This window comes from Ptychodera flava, chromosome 14 (genome assembly GCF_041260155.1).
Source record: "Ptychodera flava strain L36383 chromosome 14, AS_Pfla_20210202, whole genome shotgun sequence".
NCBI classification, from domain to species: domain Eukaryota; kingdom Metazoa; phylum Hemichordata; class Enteropneusta; family Ptychoderidae; genus Ptychodera; species Ptychodera flava.
The window spans coordinates 6,097,688-6,120,549 of NC_091941.1; the positions used below are offsets into that span (position 1 = coordinate 6,097,688).

Here is a 22,862-nt window from a genome sequence, read left to right on the forward strand (position 1 = left end):
GTAAGTTCATCATCTTTTCGGTTTCTTCCAAATTTTCTTTGTCAATTGGGAAACAAAATCAGATTTTTGAAAAGCAAAATAGGTCAGTCTAATGAAGTTTCCTATTACCAAGGGAACAAATGTATTCCAATGTGGCCTTCTGCCTATCAGTCTAGTCTGTGGCTGTCTAGATCATTGATTTCTCTGTGGAAAACAATAAAAAAAAATGAAGTGCAGATAGGGTTTTATTCCCTTGATTACAATTATGCATCTCAGAAACCTTGGATAAAAAACTGGAATTTGGAAAAGTGAGAGACTGAATTGTTGTTGGAAACATTTTTTACTGTTTACTGTCAAACTTGGAGGTGTAACAAAAGCAAACCTGACCTGGCTAAAGTTCTGATAAAGATAATCCACTCATTATGACCCAGCATGCCATTATATCTCAACCATTTCAGTGAATACCATTTGCATATCTCTTTATCTCTATATACACGGGGTAAGCATTATTCAGAGAAAATCCACCAGCAGTATGAATCAGTTCTACACTGAAAATATTAAGAATGAAATGGCATGGATATAAGTCTAATCAGAAGGCAAATTTTATCAATAAAGCTGACTTTCAGAAGTTTGATATTTGTTGACACATACTTAAGGGTCTATGGTTGACAGTGCAATGATTCTTTCTACAGACTTCAAGGGAATTGAAGGTGTCTGGTGCCATAGGTCCCTGTGTGTCTACCAACATGAAGAGTGGATCAGTGTCAGATACCGAGATTGGCATGGGTGGTACATGTCAATGGAAATTCTGTGGCTTGTATCCAAACACATCGGTTTCAGTGTTCTTTGAAGTTGTCAACCAGGTAAGTGTAGAATGCTTGATTTCCATATTGGCATTCTAATATATTGTGTATCAAAGTTCAGATTTTAATGAGACTCATTATTTGTGCAACTCAAAATAACATCATTGAAAAATAATTTCAGGACATTTTCCAAAGACCAGGAAGCTTTAAAACTTTTGGATATCATGTTACAAGTCTTTAAAAAAAATAACAGGGCTGGAAAACAATCTGGTTTTCCTGGTGGCGAATCCTCTTTGCACTCGTACGTTCTGAAATTCATCAATTAAGGGTATATTTTAATTTCCGTTCTAAAGAGTGGTCATGAACAAATAGTCACATATGCCACTGAACAAAAAAAAATTTGATGGCAAGTATGAAACATTTCAAAAAAACTCAGATACTATTGTATGCTTTTGCTGTTGTAGGTGCCATTCAAACCATAAATATTTATTTGTTTGACAAGAAAGGAATACCCAATCTATCCTTGGAGTTGTTATTTGTGTGTATATGATGCATGTGTATGTGTGTGTACTATCAAGAGGGTTCAACAATTGTATTTTTTCAGAGCACCAGCGCATTCATATAGGATTTTTAGCACAAAGTAATGCTTGACTAATTCTCACATCCATTATAGGAATTAAAAAAAATGAGTAGGTGTGTTTGTTGATTGTGAATGTTTGACTGTCTTGAGCACTCCTGATATGTATATGATGGATGTTGTAAAGGGTAGAATTTAACACTTTTATTGATATTTCGTCCATAAAATTATCAGAAACTATGCTTTCTCTCTTGACCTTAGCACTCACATGTCAAAGACATGATGACATAATATGTTATTGGATCCTCTATCATCAAAAAGATATAAAAAAATTTTTATGTGCGTTATTACACGATCAGTATATGATATGTTTTTCAATTTTGAATAATAAAGTTCAAAGATTTCCATATTGTCATATAAACTACTGACATACAGGTCAACATTAAAATTGCTAGGAAAACTATAGACTGGGAACTCCATCTTACATGGGTGCAAATTTAGAAGCGTCCTTGTGTGACGGACCTTCTAGACTAGTTATAAATGTTGCCTTTCAAACAGCAGACAGTTTACAGAGCTGAAACTTACAATGAAGTTTTGTTCCTTCAAATGAAATATTTGGCATTATTTTTCGTCTGATTTGTTAGTGTTCCTTGTGTTTGCTGGCAACATGTAAATGTTTTGATTCAGCAATTATTGAAAGAAATTCTGGCTACACACATGTAGTCATTGCAAGTCACACCTTTCTTTGAATTCATCAATGTAACATGATGAGTATATCATCTCCGCCATTGTCTGCAATTTTCTCACAATAGTACACTTGGTATTTGATTGGCATTTCTCCTGTATCTAATGGGCATTTTTACATCCCAATCCTCACCCCTGAAGTCATTTTATATTTTATTTCTCAATGCCTGTGTTATCTTTGAATGCTGTAGTGTTCCCCAACGGTACAGATAGGAGACAGGATAACATATCTACATGTAGCTATAAGTTTTTCAAGTCAGTACAGTAAGTAAAAGATACATGTAATTTCCCATTAGAGATAGCAATGGTTGTGTACCTGCAGCATAGATTCCCCAGGCTGTCAGTGTAATTTAAGAATTTAAACTGAAATTCAGGGCAATGCTTTGATCACAGGATTCTTGTAGATCTTCATCTTCACCAAATGGTGATTATGTTGTAACAGTATTTCATGCAGAGTTCAGATTTTCGTCAGTTTGACTGTTTTTATATTGCTTGTCAGAACATGTAAACAACCCTCCAACAGAAGATGTTGCCTTTGCATTTTGTTTCTTGAAATTTAAATTTACCACTAGTTTCTTTGGCTTTCATCAAATTCCTCTTGATGTGCACCCCTATACCCTAACAAAGGTCTTCATACTCATCGTTGTTTCATCAAGTCCCCTGAGGGTGATTTTCATTGTCCATGTCCTGCATTTCTATCTGTGGCTCAATCTGTGGTGGGTCCACCGCTTGATCCAGAGAATTCCGCGGCTGTGCCGTCTCTGTTGATATGGTATTCACATTTGGTTCTATCCTGTTTTCACTGACCAGTTTTGACTTTGCCCTGTTCCAAAGTTTGACGGCACATTTCCTGAATGTTGCATTCAATAGAGAGTGCATCCATGGGTTTATGGCGGAATTGAACAGTGTCAACCACTGAGTTGTTGAGTCAACGTGGTAAGGCATTTCACTGCCGGCAAAACTAGACCATGTGTTCGCTGTAGTGTATGGAATCCAACATATGAAAAATATCCCTGTGTTAGAGAAATGAAGAAATTGAAGAAACTATAATATGATTGATGAGATCCTGCAACAAGTAATAATTTATATGTTGAGCTAAAAAAGTACTTCTATCAGTCTTTGGTTCTCAGTGTGCTAAAATCACTTCCAAAATTCTTTTCCTTGAAGTAGTTAAGTTTTACAAGCAGATGTAATTGGCTTTCACCTGAAGAGGTAATTTCTGAACACATCTGTAGAATCAGTCTGTCATCAGATTTCTCAACAGAGCATGCATCAAACTTCATAACTTCTATATTTAACCCTGATGATGTAATCCTCTGTTGCTCCAAGAGGTGATTCCCACTGGTTGTGACAACTCCACCTTACATTGCGTCACCCTATATCACATTTTGTTTGTTACATTTTCCACATTTGGTGATGTATTTGGTTTCAACACCGCCTCTTGAGGTAACGTCATTCATTGCTTTGTAAAAGATCAACTGACAGAATAACTAAGAATATCTGGTGAAAAGTATTAGCTGTATATTAAAGGTAAAAGGTACAGGAAGAGTGTTTGAAAATTTAGCTGAAAGTTGTCTGCAGTTCATCAAATTGTGACTTTCACCATAACTGCAAAAAGCCTTAGGAATAAGATTAATTATTTTCTATAAAAAAAATAAGAAACAACAGTTTATTACAAAAAGAAACTTTCAACAAAAAAGTAGGCATTAGGTGTCTGTGAAAGTTTGAGTAAAGTAATAAATCTGATGTTAAATATGTATGCTGGTTTCTTCTGTTCAAACAATATTAATGTTCTAAATATGATACAGTAAACATAAAGAAAATTCAGCTATTTTAAGTACTTAATTGACCCTCATATAAAAATCAAAAGCATTGATCGTGAGCATTGGAAATCGGAATATGAATATTTCTCTGCAGTTAACATTGATTGATTTAATGTTATTAAATACCTAATTACATTCTCTGATTCAGAGAACCCAGTAGTATTATTATTTATAGTTGTAAAAATTAGTTCTGATGTTGTGGGAGTTAGAAACAACCGTACTTTCTTCATAAGGTCAAATCCAAAGTTTGTCAGCTGAGACATTGTCGGCCGTATTCATTAAACTGATTGTTGTCAACATTTGGTATCACATCATTTGTGACATTTTCTGCTGTCAATGTTCACAATTTAAATTGTTATATTGTTGTGTGTAACAAAAAATGACATTTTCACACTTAATTAATAGAAATGCATAAGTTTCATTACATTAGCAATAATTCAAGGGTTGATATGCCTGCTAGCTATTACCCTGATGGTTTATCATGTCATTGTTTAATTCTTCCGACATCAGATGCATGGAGATTTCTTAATGCACTGTGTGCCATGTCTAAATATTGATAATGGGAAGGTAAATAATCTTTGAGACACAATCTCTGTAAGTGAATTGGTAACATCTCTCTGTTACATTTAGTATTGATTTTGTCATTAACAAAGGATTCTAGAGGCTGTCATTCTTGTCATTCTGAGGTCTTCCGTGATGAAAGATTGTTTAACAGTGACCCTGCACTCAGTTATTGCTATTTGCCTTGTTTTCAAAAATTAATATTTTAAACAGTTTGTCAAATTGAAACAGGACAATTTTGTAATTTGCATAGAAAAATAAAATAAAATATTTTACTTCCATTATTTTTCTAAATAAAGGATATGCTGAGTAGTCTTGGTTTCAAAAAAGAGAAGAGTTTCATGGTTTCATTCATGATTTTAATTTTGAATTTTTTGTTTTTCACATGAAATGCAGTATTCCTATTTCATCAGGTTATCACAACAACATTAACCTATTCACCCTAATTCCCTGTAAACAGGTCAAAATTGCTGTTGATAATAATTTTTGGCCAAACCATCATGTTGAAAGGGTTAAACTTGTAACTCGTAATTATTTTAGAGATACTTCAGTGAAAATAAGACTCAATCACTCATCAGCACCGTGTCCAATCTAATTGAAATCAGATTGGACACAGCGATGGAGATGGCGACATTTCCGTGTTTGCATGTTCTTTGTTGTTCTTGTTACATGTAGGTGATTGTCACCAAACTGTAGTGAGATTTCTATCAGTAAATGGGAATAGCAAAGATGAGGTCACCATCTCAGATTCCCTACAGCTGATTTTAATCAGATTGTACTGTGTCTATTATGTGTATATGCAGAAGCTATCTGTGTAAAATTTGCTCTAACTATCTCCAAATGGATATGTCAACATGAATCACATTGATAGTAATGGACAAAAAAGTGTCCATGTACTTCATCTTCCAGATATGAACTGAAAAATGCTCCCGTGTTTCAGTATGTTTTGCAGTTGTCTGTAAATTGAAACTTTCCTCTGACGCTATTGGCACAAGTTAATGCAACTTCATAAAAATTGTTATGAATATTATCAACATTATGAGCAACATTCACCATATATTTATTCCAAAAGTCATGAAGTATGCAAGTATGTAATTTAGCTGAAATGAAAATGGCAAACTTCTTTTACTGCTGTCATTGTATCATCACTTTATGTAGTATATGTAATTGCCTTTAGTCAAATCCTCCAATCTTTATATGGCAAATTATGAAAGCTCATTAAATATGCAAATTATAAATTAGTTGACATGAAATGCAAAATGTCTTTCACTGCTGTCATTGTATCATCACTTCATGTATTATGTGTCATTGCCTTTAGTCAAATCTTTTATCTTTATATGGCAAATTATGAAAGCTCATTAAATATGCAAATTATAAATTAGTTGACATGAAATGCAAAATGTCTTTCACTACTATTATATCAATTTATCATCAATATACATAGCACTTCATCAACTTTGGTCAAATTGCCAATAATAGCTGACATGAAAGTGCAAACTGTCTTTCATTACTTACAATATCATTGTCTCATTAATGACTTCCATTAATGTTGTATCATAGTATCTCCAATGTACATACCAAGTTTTGTCAACTTTTTTCAAGTCAGCAGAGATATATATCCCTACTTGTGAAAGTTAATAAACTATGCAAATTAGTAATTAACTTTCATGTCACCTCTTAACATCTTTCACAGCTAATAATAAAAAAAAATAACATATCTTTGTGTTATCAACATTTGTAGCAAATCTGGTCAAATTTTGTGCAGCGGTTTTTCAATGTACAACCATTTTTTTAAATCTGTAATTTTGCAAATTAGCATAAAATATGCATGCCAGACTACCAAAATTTAATCAGCTCTTGTCATTTCCAAAATGAACTTGTTAGTGAGTTTGTTTCAAATTTGATAAGAAATCTTGAGATACTGTGCCAAAGACAGACAAAAAGACAAACTTTGGTACGACTCACGTTTGTGTGAACCAGTGAGCTAAAAATGTTTGGCCTTGATAGCTGATAGCATAGTACGCTGTATATAGCCTAGTATATGTACACATGATGTACAATACAGTGATGATATATTTTGTATAAGTGTTGATAAGATATTTACATTTACAGTACCTGTTATTGTTGCCAGTATTTTAGCAGCTTTGTTCTCCTTGCTCCTGTTTGGCACATACATACAGTGTTCATCATTACACACCAACTCCCCACGTCCAACCAGTATTTTGGCCTCTTTGCCGATACAGGCATATGCGTAGCACATAACAACAGAGGGTATTAACACTCCCAAGACAAGCACAGTCATCGTGTATGGTACGTCTCCGACATACCTTGGGGCACACATGGCTTTGGCATTGGAGAAGTAGTACTCTCCAAAGTTAAGAAATGGACATGAAGCCCTGAGTGTTGCATAGATCCAGGCGGCAGCAACCATCCACTTGACTGTTGTAGGTTTCATCTTCTGTGCGTATTGTAGAGGATACTTGATTGCAAAGAGCCTTTCCACGCTCACCAAAGCTAGAGATGACATTGATATTGTGTATAGGAGAATTGAAAGAAAAGCAAGAATTTGGCACCAGATATCACCGAATACCCAGTTTTCTGTTATCCTCACATGAATCGAGAACGGAATCACAAAAAGTGTGATTCCAAGGTCACCTATTGCCAAATTAATGATGAAGATGGCAGTGATATTGTGCAATTTACGGCTGAACGCCACAACTGCAAGAACCATGGCATTTCCCAGTATTCCTAGAAGTAGAGTGATGCACAGAACACAAATGTGAAGAATCCTGAGGGAATCTCCCTCCATTGCGTTTCAATCATCTATCTTCCAGAGGTATAATTGGATTAGAGTTCAGGTATACAGATTCTTCACTGAGTCAGGGAGACTGCTCTACTCCAAAATCGATACTTTTGTCACATTTGCGAGGATATGCCGTGAGCACATTGTTCTTCTGTGTTGCCTTGACGCTGTTGTCTGACCACTTCTCCTGTTGCCAAGAGCACTGATGGTCACCAAGTCAGAAAGCTATCTTAATACTATCGCGGGAAGATAAAAACAAGAAGATAAGAGAAAAATAAATAGAGTATTGATCCGGCAATAATTCAAAGCCAGTTTGACAGTCCGTCAACTTGTTCTATTTGAAATACATGTCACTTAATATTAATAATCAACATGCTATTATTAATCAGGCTTCCTTGTGTGTCTCATAAAGAAATGTCATCTCTTAATGGTAAAATGCTTTCATAATCGGCCATTCACCTTAAATCAATAGTTGCATCTCAGAATTGGGTATTAATAGTATGAAAAAAGTGATAGATCCATCAATGGTCATACCTTACATCAAGTATTAATATGAACTTAAATTTATTTATTTACTTTAATGGGCATCTCAAATATTTGACAGGTAATTTTTTTCCTCATCTCTCATTCACTATATTGCCTTTTCCACATGCAGATTGTGGAAACGGTGATTTTGATGACAAATATCTCAAATTCAATGACCCATTTATATGATATTTAAAATGTCATTTTTTTATACATGATCTCATGATAATCTTTATCTGTGAAAAGAAAAAAGTGCGGAAAATTAATGATTATTTTGGACAATTTAGATCACTTTGTTAGTCGTCATTTAAGACCTACTGTAGTTTTAATCAAAATGCTGATTCTGCTGATTTTAAGTAAAAAACTAGTACACACACTTTTCACAGTTTATATGCTGACTATCTCGGGCATTTACGACATGGCAATTTAATTTCAGTGGTTATATTAAGCCTACAATGATGAGTGAACTTCAGACGATGCCGGCTTGTAGAACACATTACGTGTGTAATCTGCAGGGGCTCACTTTAGAATTAAGATCTAGCTGGGGGTAGGAATTGAATGTCTAATTTCCTTCAATGCCAAATTCGTTTGATTGCTGAAGGATAAAAATTTCACTTTTCCAGTGTCATATACAAACGATGCAAACCCTGACAAAGACCTCATTACAAGGTTCTTTGATACCCCAATATGATGGTGAATGAACTCATCTATGGCTTGTAATGATATCATGAACAGCTGGTGTAGCTTGAATGGCTCAGAATCTATGTACCATAAAAAAGGGATAAATTATACCTGAACAGAATGTATCTGATTCATTGCTTTTGACAGTCAAATTAATAATTTCTGTTAAATGCGATGATGTCATTAATTTTGGGGCTGGGAAAAATGTTTCAGCATAGGAGCACAGTTGGCACTCATACATATTTAGCTAAGGGAGTAGGGGATTTTTCTGCTATACTGGTTTGGTCTGATATACCATGTGTTATTAGTCCTACGGATGCAGTCCGGCGGGGACTTATAGATTGGGTCCTGTCCGTCAGTCCATCTGTCTGTCCGTCCGTCTGTCCGTCAGCAGCCGTTTCTCTGTTATCTCCGAGCCGATTTTTTTCAAACTGTATGCAAGGATAAAGTACTGTGGCATACATATGCACGTCAATTTATTTCGCGATATGATCCAATATGGATGCCTGGCGACCATTTAATTGCGATTTTTCAAGTTTTTGAACCATAACTCAACTATCCCTGAACAGATTTTGTTCAATGTTGGTACACAGACAAAGTACTATCGCATGTCGATTTATTTTGGGATATGATCCAATATGGCTGCCTGGCGACCATTTAATTGCGATTTTTTCAAGTTTTTGAACCATAACTCAACTATCCCTGAACAGATTTCGTTCAAACTTGGCACACAGTCATTGTATTGTTGTGTGCAAGTGCATCACAATTAATGGTGCGAGCGGGGACTGTGTTATCAGCGATGACTTGTTGAAGTGAAAGCTTTGTTTATTTCCAAATGATGAATAATGATCCAATGTAAAACTTCTTGTGTTGTTGTTCTGCCAATGTGACATTACTGTTGTAATTCAATCAGAAAATAATCTTAATTCATTGATCTATGCCAATATTTGTTGTGGCCTTTGATCAATACGCTGCGAAGTTTCCATGGGTTAGCATAAAGTTTAGGTCTTCATACCCATCACTTAAGGTAAAATGTGCCTTAAGGACAGATATTTGGTTTGTCAAACCTTTCTAATACTTTTCCGGTCAACTGCTCTTGGGGGCTCATTTTGAAGCTCTTGGAGCAAATGAAGTTGTCACCATCTAAGTTTTGTAAAAATCAAATACTGAGTATTTCCCCAGAGAGTTAACACTGGAATGGCTTCCATTTTGAATTTCAAATATCTGTCAATGATAGACAATTTCTCTTATACTAAAACTTGCATGATGACCCCTGATTTTTAATCATGATTGTGAAAGAGAATAATTGAAACTTTCTTGAGGGAAAGTTTCAGCAAAATTATAAGTATTTCAGTTTTGAGGTGTGTATTATATTGAGTCGGTATTTTCTCCTGAAGATGACAGCAGTTCATCCTCGCTGTCCTCTATCAGTGAAATTGAAAAAAGTAACAATATCTGAAAGATGTTATATCAATCACAGTCAGACTTCAAATGAAGTTGTATCTGTTTCCATATGATGATACCATGAGTGATTTGTAAATCAATATTTAGGACAAGATAGACTGAAATCCTAATAATGTTGATATCATTTTGCAGTGGAAATAGAGAGAACTTCCATCTGTTTTCTTTTCCATCGCATTGTTGAAAGATGTCACCATTTTATGTTTCATGTGTCTGGATTTTCGTGAATAGTGGGCATATCAAGACATGATGTTCTGAGGTAGCAGGCTGTCAGTTCATTGGTTTGGATTTCCACAAATGTATCAAAGGGCTATAAAGGGCTAAATTGTAGAGTTTTTGATTATGTACAAATCCCCCAATTTCTATCCTGTTATTTTAAAAACACCGCAATTATACGGTGTTGCTCAAATTTGATCAGAATTGGTATATACCAGTATGGTTACCAAAGATCAACAATAAATATTGTTTCTATCTGTTCAGTGCAGGAAAATTCTATGTTAATGTTATGACAATGATTTCTGCACAGTACAACCAGAAAAACAACAAGAAATATTTAAACCAGAAAAAAAGAATGACAAAAGTAAATAAGGTCTGAAACTTTAGGTACTGGAGGTCAACTTTAGCAACATGCACAGCACTACAGCTAGCCCCTCTTAGTTTGAGCATAGACAGTCTTTCCCCCCTCTACTGTCTATGGTTTGGGCAGGTCTGTTAATATGTAACAGTTCATAAACAATGACAGGAAATGACTCAAGCCTGTTTCAGTCACTGGCATGCCATCACTCCTGCACATTTGCAGGATTTCCCTTTTTCTTACCTCATTTGCACATTTTTGACACTGACATGTTCATTTGAACAAATTCACATCTCAACCCCTGCATCTACCTGTACACCAAATACTGAGATTGTAGCTTTGGCGGTATGGGAGCCTTTGTGTGTGACGGACATACATCCGCACATACATACCCACAAACATACAGACATACAGACGCCACCGACTCATCATATAAGCTCTTTTTGGTATTTATATACAAAACAAAATATGAGCTAAAAATGGTTTGCAGAAAGTTTCTCAAGCACAGTTCTAGCAAAAGTTTAATACTTCCATATTTGAGGTGAGCTTTATTGCTCAGGGTTTACGTAACCCAAATGTTTTACTCAGTGAAGCTGAATCTCTACACTGGAAAATTAGAAGTGAAAAAAGTTATGGAACACACATTATGTTGATTGTTATCTGCTGTGAGCAGATAATGGTGAAGATGGTGTTGATGTTACAGCGTATAGAAAAAAACAAACTGTTCCCATGTGGATAAGAAAAGAAACAATTTTTGATGACGAAAAATTACGATAACATTGCCCTTTAAAATTTGAAGTTAATACAAAATATCCATTATGATGATTGCAATCCAATAGCCCCGCTGTCTTTCCAAGAAACCTTACAGCTCTCCGTAGCATTGTTATTTCAATCCCTCGCAGGATACAGACAGAAAAATTAGACATCCTACAGTATTTCTCATCTACTGGTAACGAAATGACATTTTACTTTTTTGTTTTTTTTTCTCAAGAACCCTTTGCAGTTTGCTGTTCAGTAGGTTTCTGAATCTGTATAACCACACCACCATTTCATTGGCAGGGTACATGTAGATATGAATACCGCAGTATATGGGCAAAGTGCAATTTGTATGCAAATGTAAAATTCACGAAAGTATTATGTAACAGGTATATGCACTCAATGGATTACAAGATATTTTTTAGTGCCAAGAAAAGTTGAATATTCCTACTTCAAAAGTTCAGAAGCAGAGGCATTGATGAAGCAGGTGGTCACAGGTTTCCAGATCTTGCTATTAAAAGGATTGACATGTGTCAACATGATCTCAGAAAAATGATAGTGTTTACTCTGATAAAAGGCAAAAGATTCATCCGATGAACACATCTGTGAATCTTTTGCTGAACAATTTACTTCTCATGTTACATGTTGGAAGTTCATCATTACGTGTCAATGGCTATTTTCATACACTAAGGCGTGGACCATTTGATATTCTGAATGGGGCTTGGAAGATTGACTCCGGGACATTATATATTTTTCTCCCTGCTTCACCTGGAATTACTTTTTATTATCTGTGTGATTTCTGGCATTGTTTTTTATTTCACTATGTATCTCGGAGGAATCTTTTTCTTTCGCACATACTCACACTAAAATGCCAATATTTGCTGTTCTTTTGTTAAGATGCTCTTTTCAAATGACACATGACAAAACTGAATAAAGTAAGAAATGTAAAGCAGCACATAGTTTATATGGAATATAGGCAAACAGCATCTGCTTTGAATTCTGGAAAGTTGGAAAGAAAATAAAAACATCCTTTACTACAGCAAAATTACTGATGGAGACTAATAAGAAGTCATTGAGGTCTCAATCTGTAAGAAAACAGTACCATTGTCAGTGATTAAGTTTGTTGTTGGTATAGTTGGCAAAAAGCATGTGGCTAGCTAGTAGCCAAAAAAATTTTCTAGCCCAGTCTCAGTTTCCACTATTCTGCCAGTGACTTTTAAATTTTGTGAAGTTCATGGTTTCACTTCCTGCTCTCCAACTGCAGAATTTGAGGGAAAAAATTGCCTTTTGGCATGACAATTTTTTGCCTAAATTCACGAAACTTTTGAACTAAAAAATTATGGCAAGACACCAATCAGTTCTTTTACGTTCATGATAATACTAGATCCACGTTTGTTGAATATTTACGTAGATGCTTGACGTTTTCATGCATAATTTTATCCTTTTTTTCGCGATTAAATTCAAGCTTTAATTTCTCAGAACTACATTTTCTTCATCCCAGAAATGCATAAATTCTTTGATTTTGAACCTGGGTGAAGAATATTATGTTAGTTAGGCTCGGAAACCATCTCAGTGTTCGCTTTGCTTGTAGGCAATGCCGGTTGACTTTGCTACTCTCCTAATTTACACTAGCTCGTCAGGCTAGATGGTTATGGAGGTTATGTTTAGGAGGGGTGTCCACCTCTTGATACTTTCTTCAATATAACGGTACTCATGCATATGAACCAACATGAATTTTGTAAGAGTGCACACTGCTGAATGCCCATTATTAGCTGTTATAGACTATAGTCTATAGAAGCTATTGGGATGGGTATCCGTCCGGCGTCAGTCTGTATGTATGTATGTATGTATGTATGTATGTATGTATGTATGTATGTCCATTTGTGAGGCGTCCGTCCACTCAAATATCTTGAGAACCGCAGTACGTACTGATTTGATATTTGTTGTGTAGATGAAAATATGATTTTGAGAAACTTTTTTTGATATTGTTGAAAATATGCAAATTAGCACCAAAAAAGGTGTTTTGGTAAAAAATCTTCTTCTTCATAACCACTGGTCAGACAGCTTTGTTATTTGATATACAGGTCCCTAGGGATAACCCAACTCAGATTTGTTCAAATTGTGATGAAATATGTAAATCTGTATTTTTAAGGAATTTTTTTGTCATTTTTGGTCAAAACTTTATTTCATCAAAACTGCTTGTCTGACAGCTTTGATATTTGGTATACAGGTTCCTACAGATGAACTTAATATGATATATTGAATATATGACGAAATCTGCAATTTTGTATTTTTGGTGCAATTTTTGCCATTTTTGGTCAAAAAATGTGTTTCTCAAATACTACTTGTCTGATGCCTTTGATATTTGGTATACAGGTTCCTAGAGGTTGCCTTAGTGTGATATAATGAAATTTGATGAATCTTCAATTGTTGTATTTTTGAGTCAATTTTTGCCATTTTTGGTCAAAATATTTATTTCTCAAAAGTTACTCATCTGATAGTTTTGATATTTAGTATACAGGTTCCTAGGCTTTATCTCAATGTAATCTGTGGAAATTATGATGAAATCATCAATTTTGTATTTTTGCAGCTAATTTTGCCTTTTTGGTCAGGCCATCCTGAAATGAGTTATCAAAGATATCCACCTTCTTCATCAATACATGTGTCACAAAAAGATATTCTCTACATAACATAGCAGAGCTCTGTCAACTGTTGGGTCGCTGGTCAGACAGCTTTAATATTTGGTATACAGGTCCCTAGGATGACCTTAGTGAGATAATTTCATACAGTCAGGAAATACTTAATTTTTTATCCATGTCTATAGTAGCTTCAGGGACTTTGGCCCTATGTTTACATGTTACGTTAGTCTTCAAAAGTGCTACCATAGACATTAGAGGGACCAAATATTGTCTACACTAATGCCATGCAATACAATATAACAAGAGGACACCTTTACTCTTGTATGGTAGATTGTATCACTAATTTTGATGTACTAGGCTGCTTGGGTGTTTTATAAGTGTTCATTGCAACAGTTACCAATCATTTCATACTTTGATGGACGGTGTGTCAAAATGTATTCAAATGGACTTGACATTACGAATATAACAAGCTAAGGTCCATAGAAGCTATTATACATTCACTCACTCGGGCCTGCCACATTTAACTAGATGTGAGCAAAAAAGTGTCATTGACACTATTTTTTAAGCATTTGATTGGATGTTCTACTATTTTTCATTTAAGAAGCATGCCTCTGTCGATCGTTCAATTATTATCTTCAGAACATGGTTGTGTATCACTGGGATCCCAAAAGGGAAGGGGGATTTAGAAGTATCTTTGTTGAAGACCTTGAGCGACAAGAGTAATGATCTGAAATAATGGCACTTTTCACATTCCCCAGGATAACAACTGGTCACAAGTAAATCTCTAAATAATGGGCCAGCACCGATTTTCCTCGATTATTGGTTCAGGTAAATGATCTAGGATAATGTTCAGGTTTAAAGTTGGATGAATTCTGAAGCTCAAAAGTGAATTGAAAAAAAAAAGACATTGGCCAGGAAATGAAATCGTATACCTTATGCATAAAGTGGTGAAATGATGTTGAAATTGTGGTAATTACACCTTGGAGTAAAAGCCTTTTAAAATTAATCAACGTGTTGTAATAGCACTGCAGTTGATTGATCCGTGGATGAAAAACACATTTTCATAACATCATTTGCAAATATTGAAACAAAATTAACCCCTAATTGATTTTCCTTGTACATTTATGGTTAATAATGAAATTCACAGTAACACCGTACTAATCTCACTGTCGGTGATTGCAAATGTAAAACAGAACCGGTCAAAACAGTGCCTTCTATAGAATTGCCTGCGTCATGAGAAATGTGACTTGATGATAGAAAATTATCAAAACTAGAAGGTAGATATAAGTTTGTACGCGTACCTTGTCGACTGGCAACATTTCAAGTTATGCCAGGCTTGTGTCTTCCTGGGTAATAAGTTGAACTATACACAGGAAATTACGAGTAAAGATCTTGTTTGAAGGACTGGAGAATCCTTCCTGTTGATTTTACACTTTCCATTGAAATATTTAAAATGGTTAGGTATTCACAGTGTCTTGTAACTCAGACACCGCCACAGTACAGGATAAAGTTAGAGCATTTGTCGTCAATAGGGCATGTCTTGATGAGAGGATGAATATTCAATGTTGAGACTGCATGACCATATTGTAAAGATGTAAAGATTGACAGGAACCCGGTCTAGCCAGTCAAGTATTCCTGTGTCCCCGCTTGCCACACAGTGTCAAAGGTCATTTCAAGTCTCATCAATACTGATTACTGTCTATCTGCTTACCTGCAAAGGATGCATATGTATCCCCTGCTTAGGCTGTTCTGAAGTGTCCTCATGTGTGACCAATGCAAAAATGATCTTCCGTTCACTGTTTACCGTGTGTGGGGATATTGAGCAAGTTCCGTGTATTAAAAGGATGTCTGTTGTCTGGCGCAGCCAATGACAATCATCTGCCATTCAGCATGATAAGCAGAGTGACACTTCCACTACAACTGAATTCTGTCGTCAGGCAACGGCTGGTTGATAATATGACTCAAAACATTTTAACCGGCAACAAAACTGCAGTAGTTACTGGTGTTACACCTAAAAACGATCAGCTAACAATATAAAAGATGGCCACCATTACTACTGGGTTCTCTCATGGCAACAAAATAAACCCATTTTATAATTTATAACGTTAAACTTTTCACAATTGAACAGTTCATTTTCCACTGGCAATAAGATGTATTTGTTCATGGATGAAAATTAGTATATTTAGTTTGCCTAAGCAATCCCTTTGTCATCTTCATCCTGGATGTAATGAAATCACCTGAATTATTACTGAGAATAGTTCTCCCTGATGCACTAAGTAAAATACTTCAACAGAATTCTCATTAGTACTTGAGAATAACTTGTAAAATTCTCACTCTAGGGAGTTAACAGATGATTTAGTAGTGTTCTTTGGTCAACTAACATCAATAAATTATTCTGAACAGTGAATTGTTGTCTTTCAAGCTAAGGAAGACAGAAAAAAAGAAAATTGTAAAATGAAATTAAAAATATGGGTGAAATTGAATTCTATGCTGACAGACAAAGCAGATTTTTTAAGAAGGGCAATATAGTACACAGTGTGTCGTTGCAAAGGTTTCCCATCAATGTCTACTCTCCCTTTGGTATTTAAACATCAGGGACACCTACAATAATCACTTCAGACCTCGATATTTGCTCATAAGGCATATTTTGTTTTCAAATGTGTTCCAGCAGTCTAATGTACATTGCAGCTAAAACACTGCATGATTTGAAGTCGTGTTCTTAATATTAGCAGAGCCTTTGAAAGCAGTTTTCATTTTTTAAATTAGAAGTGTTGTACACGCTATGTATATATGCGTTGTTCTGCAGTGTTACATGTACTCTGTAATCATATTTCCTCACACAAACTGCAGATTTTAAATACCGCACTGTTTTCTGTAGACCAGAAACATTTCATAACAGAAAAAAAATGATATTATTACCGTTTTAGCCTTTAGCAGTCATAAACATGTATGCAAAGCTAGCAAGGCTTCATTGTTCACTGCAGTTACTGTTCGAAGTATTGAAATTTAAATTAAACTGAAGAATGCTCTATCTGGTATTTGATATTCTTGATATTTTTAAACCCTCTTTATTCCTTCGATATTAAAATTTGATTTTACATAGGTGTTACACAGTGTGTCTGTCAACACATTGATAAGTTCAAAACTCACAATGGGGTGGAAGGATATTGTCTGAATGTTTGAAATTTCTGCTGTTTGTTGATGTTGAAGTTTAAAAATGAAAGCCGGCCAATTCAGCGTATTGTGCCTTTTTTTGCTTTATACTTCAATTAACACAAGTAAAGATGTCCTCTTTTTTATCAGGCGAGATGATGCTGGCAAATGCCAGTATGTAAATTGTCTGTCTCCAAAAATGTTTCCCTTGAAGAAAAAAGGATGAATGGACAGACAGTCCATTGATTTTTGTGTGTTGGTGAACATTTGCCACCTTAGTTTCACTCCAAATTACTGTGGCAGAAACTTAATTTAGAAATGGTTGCAGTAAGAGAACATCTGATAATTTTCACATTTGCAGTACTAGATGAGGATGTTCAGGTTTCAAATATTGAGTTCAGTCTCTCAACAATCAAGTTTTGTGAGCTTTGCAGTATATTTTTACTGATTTGTTTATAATGATAAAATTAACATTTTCATATGCTTGTTTCTCTCCCAGTTAAGTGTGGATTGTCTGAGCTGCAATTATTCTTCAATAAAATCTTTGGAGAAATGATTACTTTTGCAGGAGATGGAAGCAATCAATGCAAGTTATGGTGTCACACAGCATAAATTAAAGCATTAGTGTTGCATATTGTATGGCATGTATTGCAGAAAATGAGTGATGAACTAGTTTTGCCAGTTAAAAGTTTGTTTGTGTTGCTTCTCAGGTGTACATTCAGATATTGACACCGGTGCTGTTCATTATTTGTGATGTCTAGGTTAGTTTCTAAGGTATATGAGTGTGATGTGTGATGTATCCTGTGCAATTTACAAATGCCGCCTGTCTTTTTGATATTTGCAGCATTCAGCACCAATTCCACAGGGTGGCCGTGGATGTGTTCAGTTCATTACACAGTATCAGCATTCCAGTGGACAACGGAGAGTGCGAGTGACAACAATAGCAAGAAAGTAAGTCAAAGACACTCTCCTATCATCTTATTTGTTTATTTTGCTCATTTACCTTGTGATTTTCTTGTCTGAAATGAATGATGAAATTCTCAAGAAAGGGATGAAATTTTTCATTTCTGTGTTTCAAGGACAGTAGCATTGAATGATGAAAAACATCTACTGATACAACATGATGTTTGTTGTCATGCAGCGTTTATTATAATAAATCTCCTTATGGTGATTGCAAGCATTATGGTACTGTCAATTTCACAGAACCTGAGTTGACCTCTCACTAACTAACAAAGCCTAATGAAAATTTCTTGGAACAAGATGTAAAGATGTCAGTAGATGCGCCATGTTGTTAATGAGAGTTTTTATCAAACAAGCTATTATTAAAATTAAAAATTGAAATTAGTTACTTGGAAATATTTTCATGATGCTGTCATTTGTTCGGTAACATTCAACCATAACCTTTCATTCTCCATAATTGGATAGAAAACTGTTCTTAAAATGTCTTTTAACCCACTTCTTTTGCAATACTACTTCATCCAAGACTTCCCTGACAAATTTTGATGACAAAAATAAGTTGAAAATATCATCTTTCATTTATTTAAAAAATATTTCAAAAACCAATGGAAAAGGAATATTATGACAGAACCCCATGGCCGGTGAGTGCAAGCGCGCCGTACTAGCGGTATTTGCACGAGTGCTGCGGTGTATTCGGCGGCAGTCCTTTCACGAGCGAAGCGAGTGAAAGGACAGCCGAATACACCGCAGCACGAGTGCAAATACCGCTAGTACGGCGCGCTTGCACTCACACGCCATGGGGTTCTGTTATTATTACATATGTTCTATCTTTTATTTGCATCATTTATCGAGAGAATCGACGATTAGTCGTGCGTACTACTTATCTGTCAAAGCTTCAGGGCGACCCTGCGGAGTTATATAACATTGACATCACTGTAATGAGGCATTGAATCAGCTTTCACTTTTCATTGGTCAACGCCGCCACACCCTCTATTTTGATTGGCTAAACTATTGTTTACTTGTTTATCAAGGATGACGTAAGAGGAACGTCGGAGGGCTCAAACTCTGCTTGCGATCGCTCACACATACGTAGCAACATGCCACAGATAGCCAAACGAAGAGAACTTTGAACATGGAACGCTTTTGATTTTTTCACATTTTGAGCTTGAAATTCTTCTAAATGATCGATACAAATAACAGTTCGAAGATTTTTACGGGAAATTTAAGAGTAAGATACGGCAAACGTAACTTGTCGAACGATCAAATTTCAGTGTTCACCGTGGCACACAAGCGCTCACTGTTATCAATAGTGTGTAGGACACACAAGCACAGAATAAACTGCATGCAAAAGTGACTTTCTATTGTAAACAGGGAATGTCCGGTGATACTGGCAAAAACGTCTCTGAAAATGTTAACTGTTTAATTGGCTCCGCTGCGCCCGCAGTTACGTGTGTTTCGATGTATGATGGCCGCCGTATATATATAGCACGGCGGCCACCGCGTATCCATCTAGAAACGGACGTCGCCCGTTGTCAATGTTTTTGCTTCGCTGACAAACAAACTGCTCTTCCGGATAATAAAAATCATCCTCACACTATAATAAGTACATGCAATTTCTTTGTCGTAGTTTTTATCGGTAATGTCATGCATTTTACTATAACTAGCATCGAAAAAAAGTGAAATGAAATCTTGTAGACGACATTTTCTGTGTTTACAAACAAAAATAGTTCCGGGTCAAAATTGGTAAACACTCATTAACATAAAGGAATGGCATAATGTTTTTGGTATTGCACTGCAGTGCAAATACCGGTAGTACGCGCGTGCTTCGATGCAAGTAAACTTAGGTACATATGGAATATTCCATATAATGATATTAAGATAGGCAAGTGATTTGTGCATTGAATGTAGTAAGGAAATATCTGTTAGTTGATTCCTAGCATGATGTACTATGGATGTCATGGTCCATTTTGTTGTAGAGAATGAAAGTCCCAAAATAAAACGAATAATATTGAGGAAGGTCAAAGACTAGCTGTTATATTTGTTCATGAAGATTGCTAACTGTCACTGCATTTTCTGATACGAAAGAAAAATATACTTGCAATTTATCGATTCATTGCTAAATGTAGCGTGTGTATTTTTTCTGCTTTTACGAAAGAATGTTGATGCAAGTTGGTGACATTTACTTTGCTTAATGTACAACTGGTTCATGAAACATCTGTTTTTAAAGTCTACAATATAAGTATTGTTCCATCTGGTTGTGAAATATGACAATAGTACTGAACATTTCCATTTACACATAAATCAACATAAATCAGCATGACAATAGAGTTTGGCGTTGGTAAATAATCGGACAAGAACAAAGTAAACCAAATGTTTTCCAACATTAATCTGGTTAACCTGAGATATTGTACAAGAGAAACTGGGCAATGGTGTCGCTTTACTATTAGGATTGCCAAAGGCCTAGTTACGTTGTTCCTAGCTAAGCATGATTTAAGTTTCAGTGTCCACTGCCCATGGCAATACATCCTATGATGTTAGGAGGATATGTTCCAGAGATTGCTCATGCTCCCTATAGCAATTTAATAAAATTTTGAAGAAAATGTTCTCTTCTGCACATGGTATTCTAATTAGTGCTCAATTGATAGAGCTGGTGCAAGTCACAAAAGGAAAATCTTACAAGGTTCACAGAAACAGTGTCATCAGGAAACGTAATCAGCACATGCTGAAATGGAGTGGTAGGCTTTGAATAAAAAGATGTGACATGTTGCAAAGCTGTAAGGGACTTTTATACTGTGAGGGGATAAGCTGCCTCACAAAACGTTTGTATCTGTCCCACAGTTAGTGACCTAGCTTCCATCATGGTGGGAAACAACCGTACATAGTCATTGTAATCTGAAGAAATATTTCTCTTTTCCCACCTTGTGATGTGAAAAAACAGAATGTTTAGTTTATCAAAGCACCTTGTATGAATTTTTTTTCTCTGGTTTGGTGAACTTCAATTCACATGAACCATTATTTGAAACAATTAATTATACCTCACGCTCAGTAAATAAGTTTACAGATAATATTTCAGCATAAAATGTTTGTTTGCTACAAAGTGGTTAAGCAAGTGAGCAATAGTTAAAGCCATCGCTTGCGATCCCTGGGTCCGGGAGTGGCAATGAATAATGAAGGCAAACCCATGTGACTTCGTGTTTAATCCATCGGCTTAGATAAGAACCCATTTCTATGGAATTCCTAATCCAGACAGTTTTGTTTGAATACAAATACTACAAGCGAACATAACAGACGATGTTACAAAAACGGTAGTTAGTTTTTGCTGTCATATTCCTTACGCTCAGTATTCATGTACGATACCGAGTGAACCAAGAAAAACCGAGTACATAGCTCTGCGTATGATGCTGAGTGTTCCGGCGTTATACGGCCTCCCACCACAGTCCTACTGACTGCATGCCTGGACAGACCTGCAGACAAAGCCGACCACCGCGGTCCCAATTTGGACCGTGCATGAAACACTACTTTTGGTTGAAATCAACTCAATTCCGATCTATGCCTACCTGACTCACTCAACCGCTCACAGACTGGAAAAAAAATTGCTCTCGTGATGTCCCAAACGCTTAGTTTGCCGGCGATGCACGGCCATTGGCCCAGTAGCTGGCCATAACTACTGTGTGGAAGTGAATTCAGCACATTTGGTTCCGGTCACTCGTCCTGTCAAGATCGATCTCACCGCGGTGCGTGAATATGCTATTGAATGCGATCACAAAGGGAGGTGGAAATCGTTCAGCGGGATGTGCTGTCATTCAATATTCATCGAAAAAGCCACGATACTTAGGTAAAAAGGATTAATATACGGAATAAATAAATGTCAGTTCGACCGAAATATACGCGGGGGCAAAATTTACACGGAACTACACTAAACCTTTCCTACGTGCACCTTCTTACAATGAAACGAGAGTTGTAAAAACCTGCAAGTTACAAGGGACGTCGGCGTGAAGCAAACAGTGGAACAACCAGTACCGGCAAAAACGCTGCAATAATCATAACCGTTGAAAGTCAGCTATATATAGACCCTGTGATGCCGTGATGCGGGCCGAAGGGGCTGTTGTCACAAAGAGGGAAATTATGCCCGATTGTGTTTTGCAGCTCATATGGTCCCTGTACCCAAATCCTCCGAATCGCTCGTACATGGGTCACCGTTGGCAGTAAGTCGTGTCTTTGACACAAACCAAACGGCCCTTTTGAGGGCCACCACATCTTCCAAAAAGAGAACTACCGTAAATACTACACTGGTTTTTGCCGTACACACATACCTAAAATATGCGCATTGTCACAAGCAAAGTCTTATGAAATATTGAATGAAACCTTCTTAGCTAAACTGCGGCAGTATGTCTTCGGCCGATTTCAGGGTTTTATTGATTGAATGCTATTTATTTGGGGAATTTTTTTCATTGTGTATTTCGTAAGTGATCCGGTGTACATAGCAAATGTTTGATCGTTAGCACGTTCTGCGCGTCACTTCGTGATTGACAGCAGTTTGAAATGGTCAACGGCTATGTTGTCGACGCCACTGACCGTGTACAGAAAGAGATTTTTCATCAATAAGCCGCCTGAAACTGTAAAACAGACAGTATTTCGCTCACAACCTTATGTCTAAAGTATTCACAAAAGGTACTATGGTGGCACAGCGCTATATTAATCTCCGTGGATAAGATTTTTGCCAGTTTTCTGGAGCAGTTGCTCGCGTTGCTTCCATCTGTCAGTCATTCAAAACAATGAACCCACTGAAGTTAAGCTGCCTTTTATACCCAAGTAATGGCTTTAAA

The 22,862-nt window shown here is 36.1% G+C and overlaps 2 protein-coding genes across 3 annotated transcripts in view; one reads left to right on the forward strand and one right to left on the reverse strand.

Moving 5' to 3' along the window:
- The window catches only part of LOC139149095 (protein transport protein Sec23A-like), a 40,909-nt gene that overhangs the window by 11,945 nt on the left and 6,102 nt on the right, over window positions 1-22,862 (forward strand). For both annotated transcript variants that reach the window (XM_070720648.1, XM_070720647.1), the window contains exons 11-12: window positions 672-842; window positions 17,924-18,030. In XM_070720648.1, the coding sequence (XP_070576749.1) occupies window positions 672-842; window positions 17,924-18,030 (278 nt within the window). The remainder of the gene's footprint in view (window positions 1-671; window positions 843-17,923; window positions 18,031-22,862) is intronic.
- LOC139149096 (5-hydroxytryptamine receptor 4-like) lies at window positions 1,549-15,709 on the reverse strand. The gene is made up of 3 exons (XM_070720649.1): window positions 15,228-15,709; window positions 6,603-7,526; window positions 1,549-3,116 (listed from the first exon to the last, which is right to left on the reverse strand). The coding sequence occupies exons 2-3, from the start codon at window positions 7,294-7,296 to the stop codon at window positions 2,755-2,757; spliced, it is 1,056 nt and encodes a 351-aa protein (XP_070576750.1). The 5' UTR covers window positions 7,297-7,526; window positions 15,228-15,709; the 3' UTR covers window positions 1,549-2,754.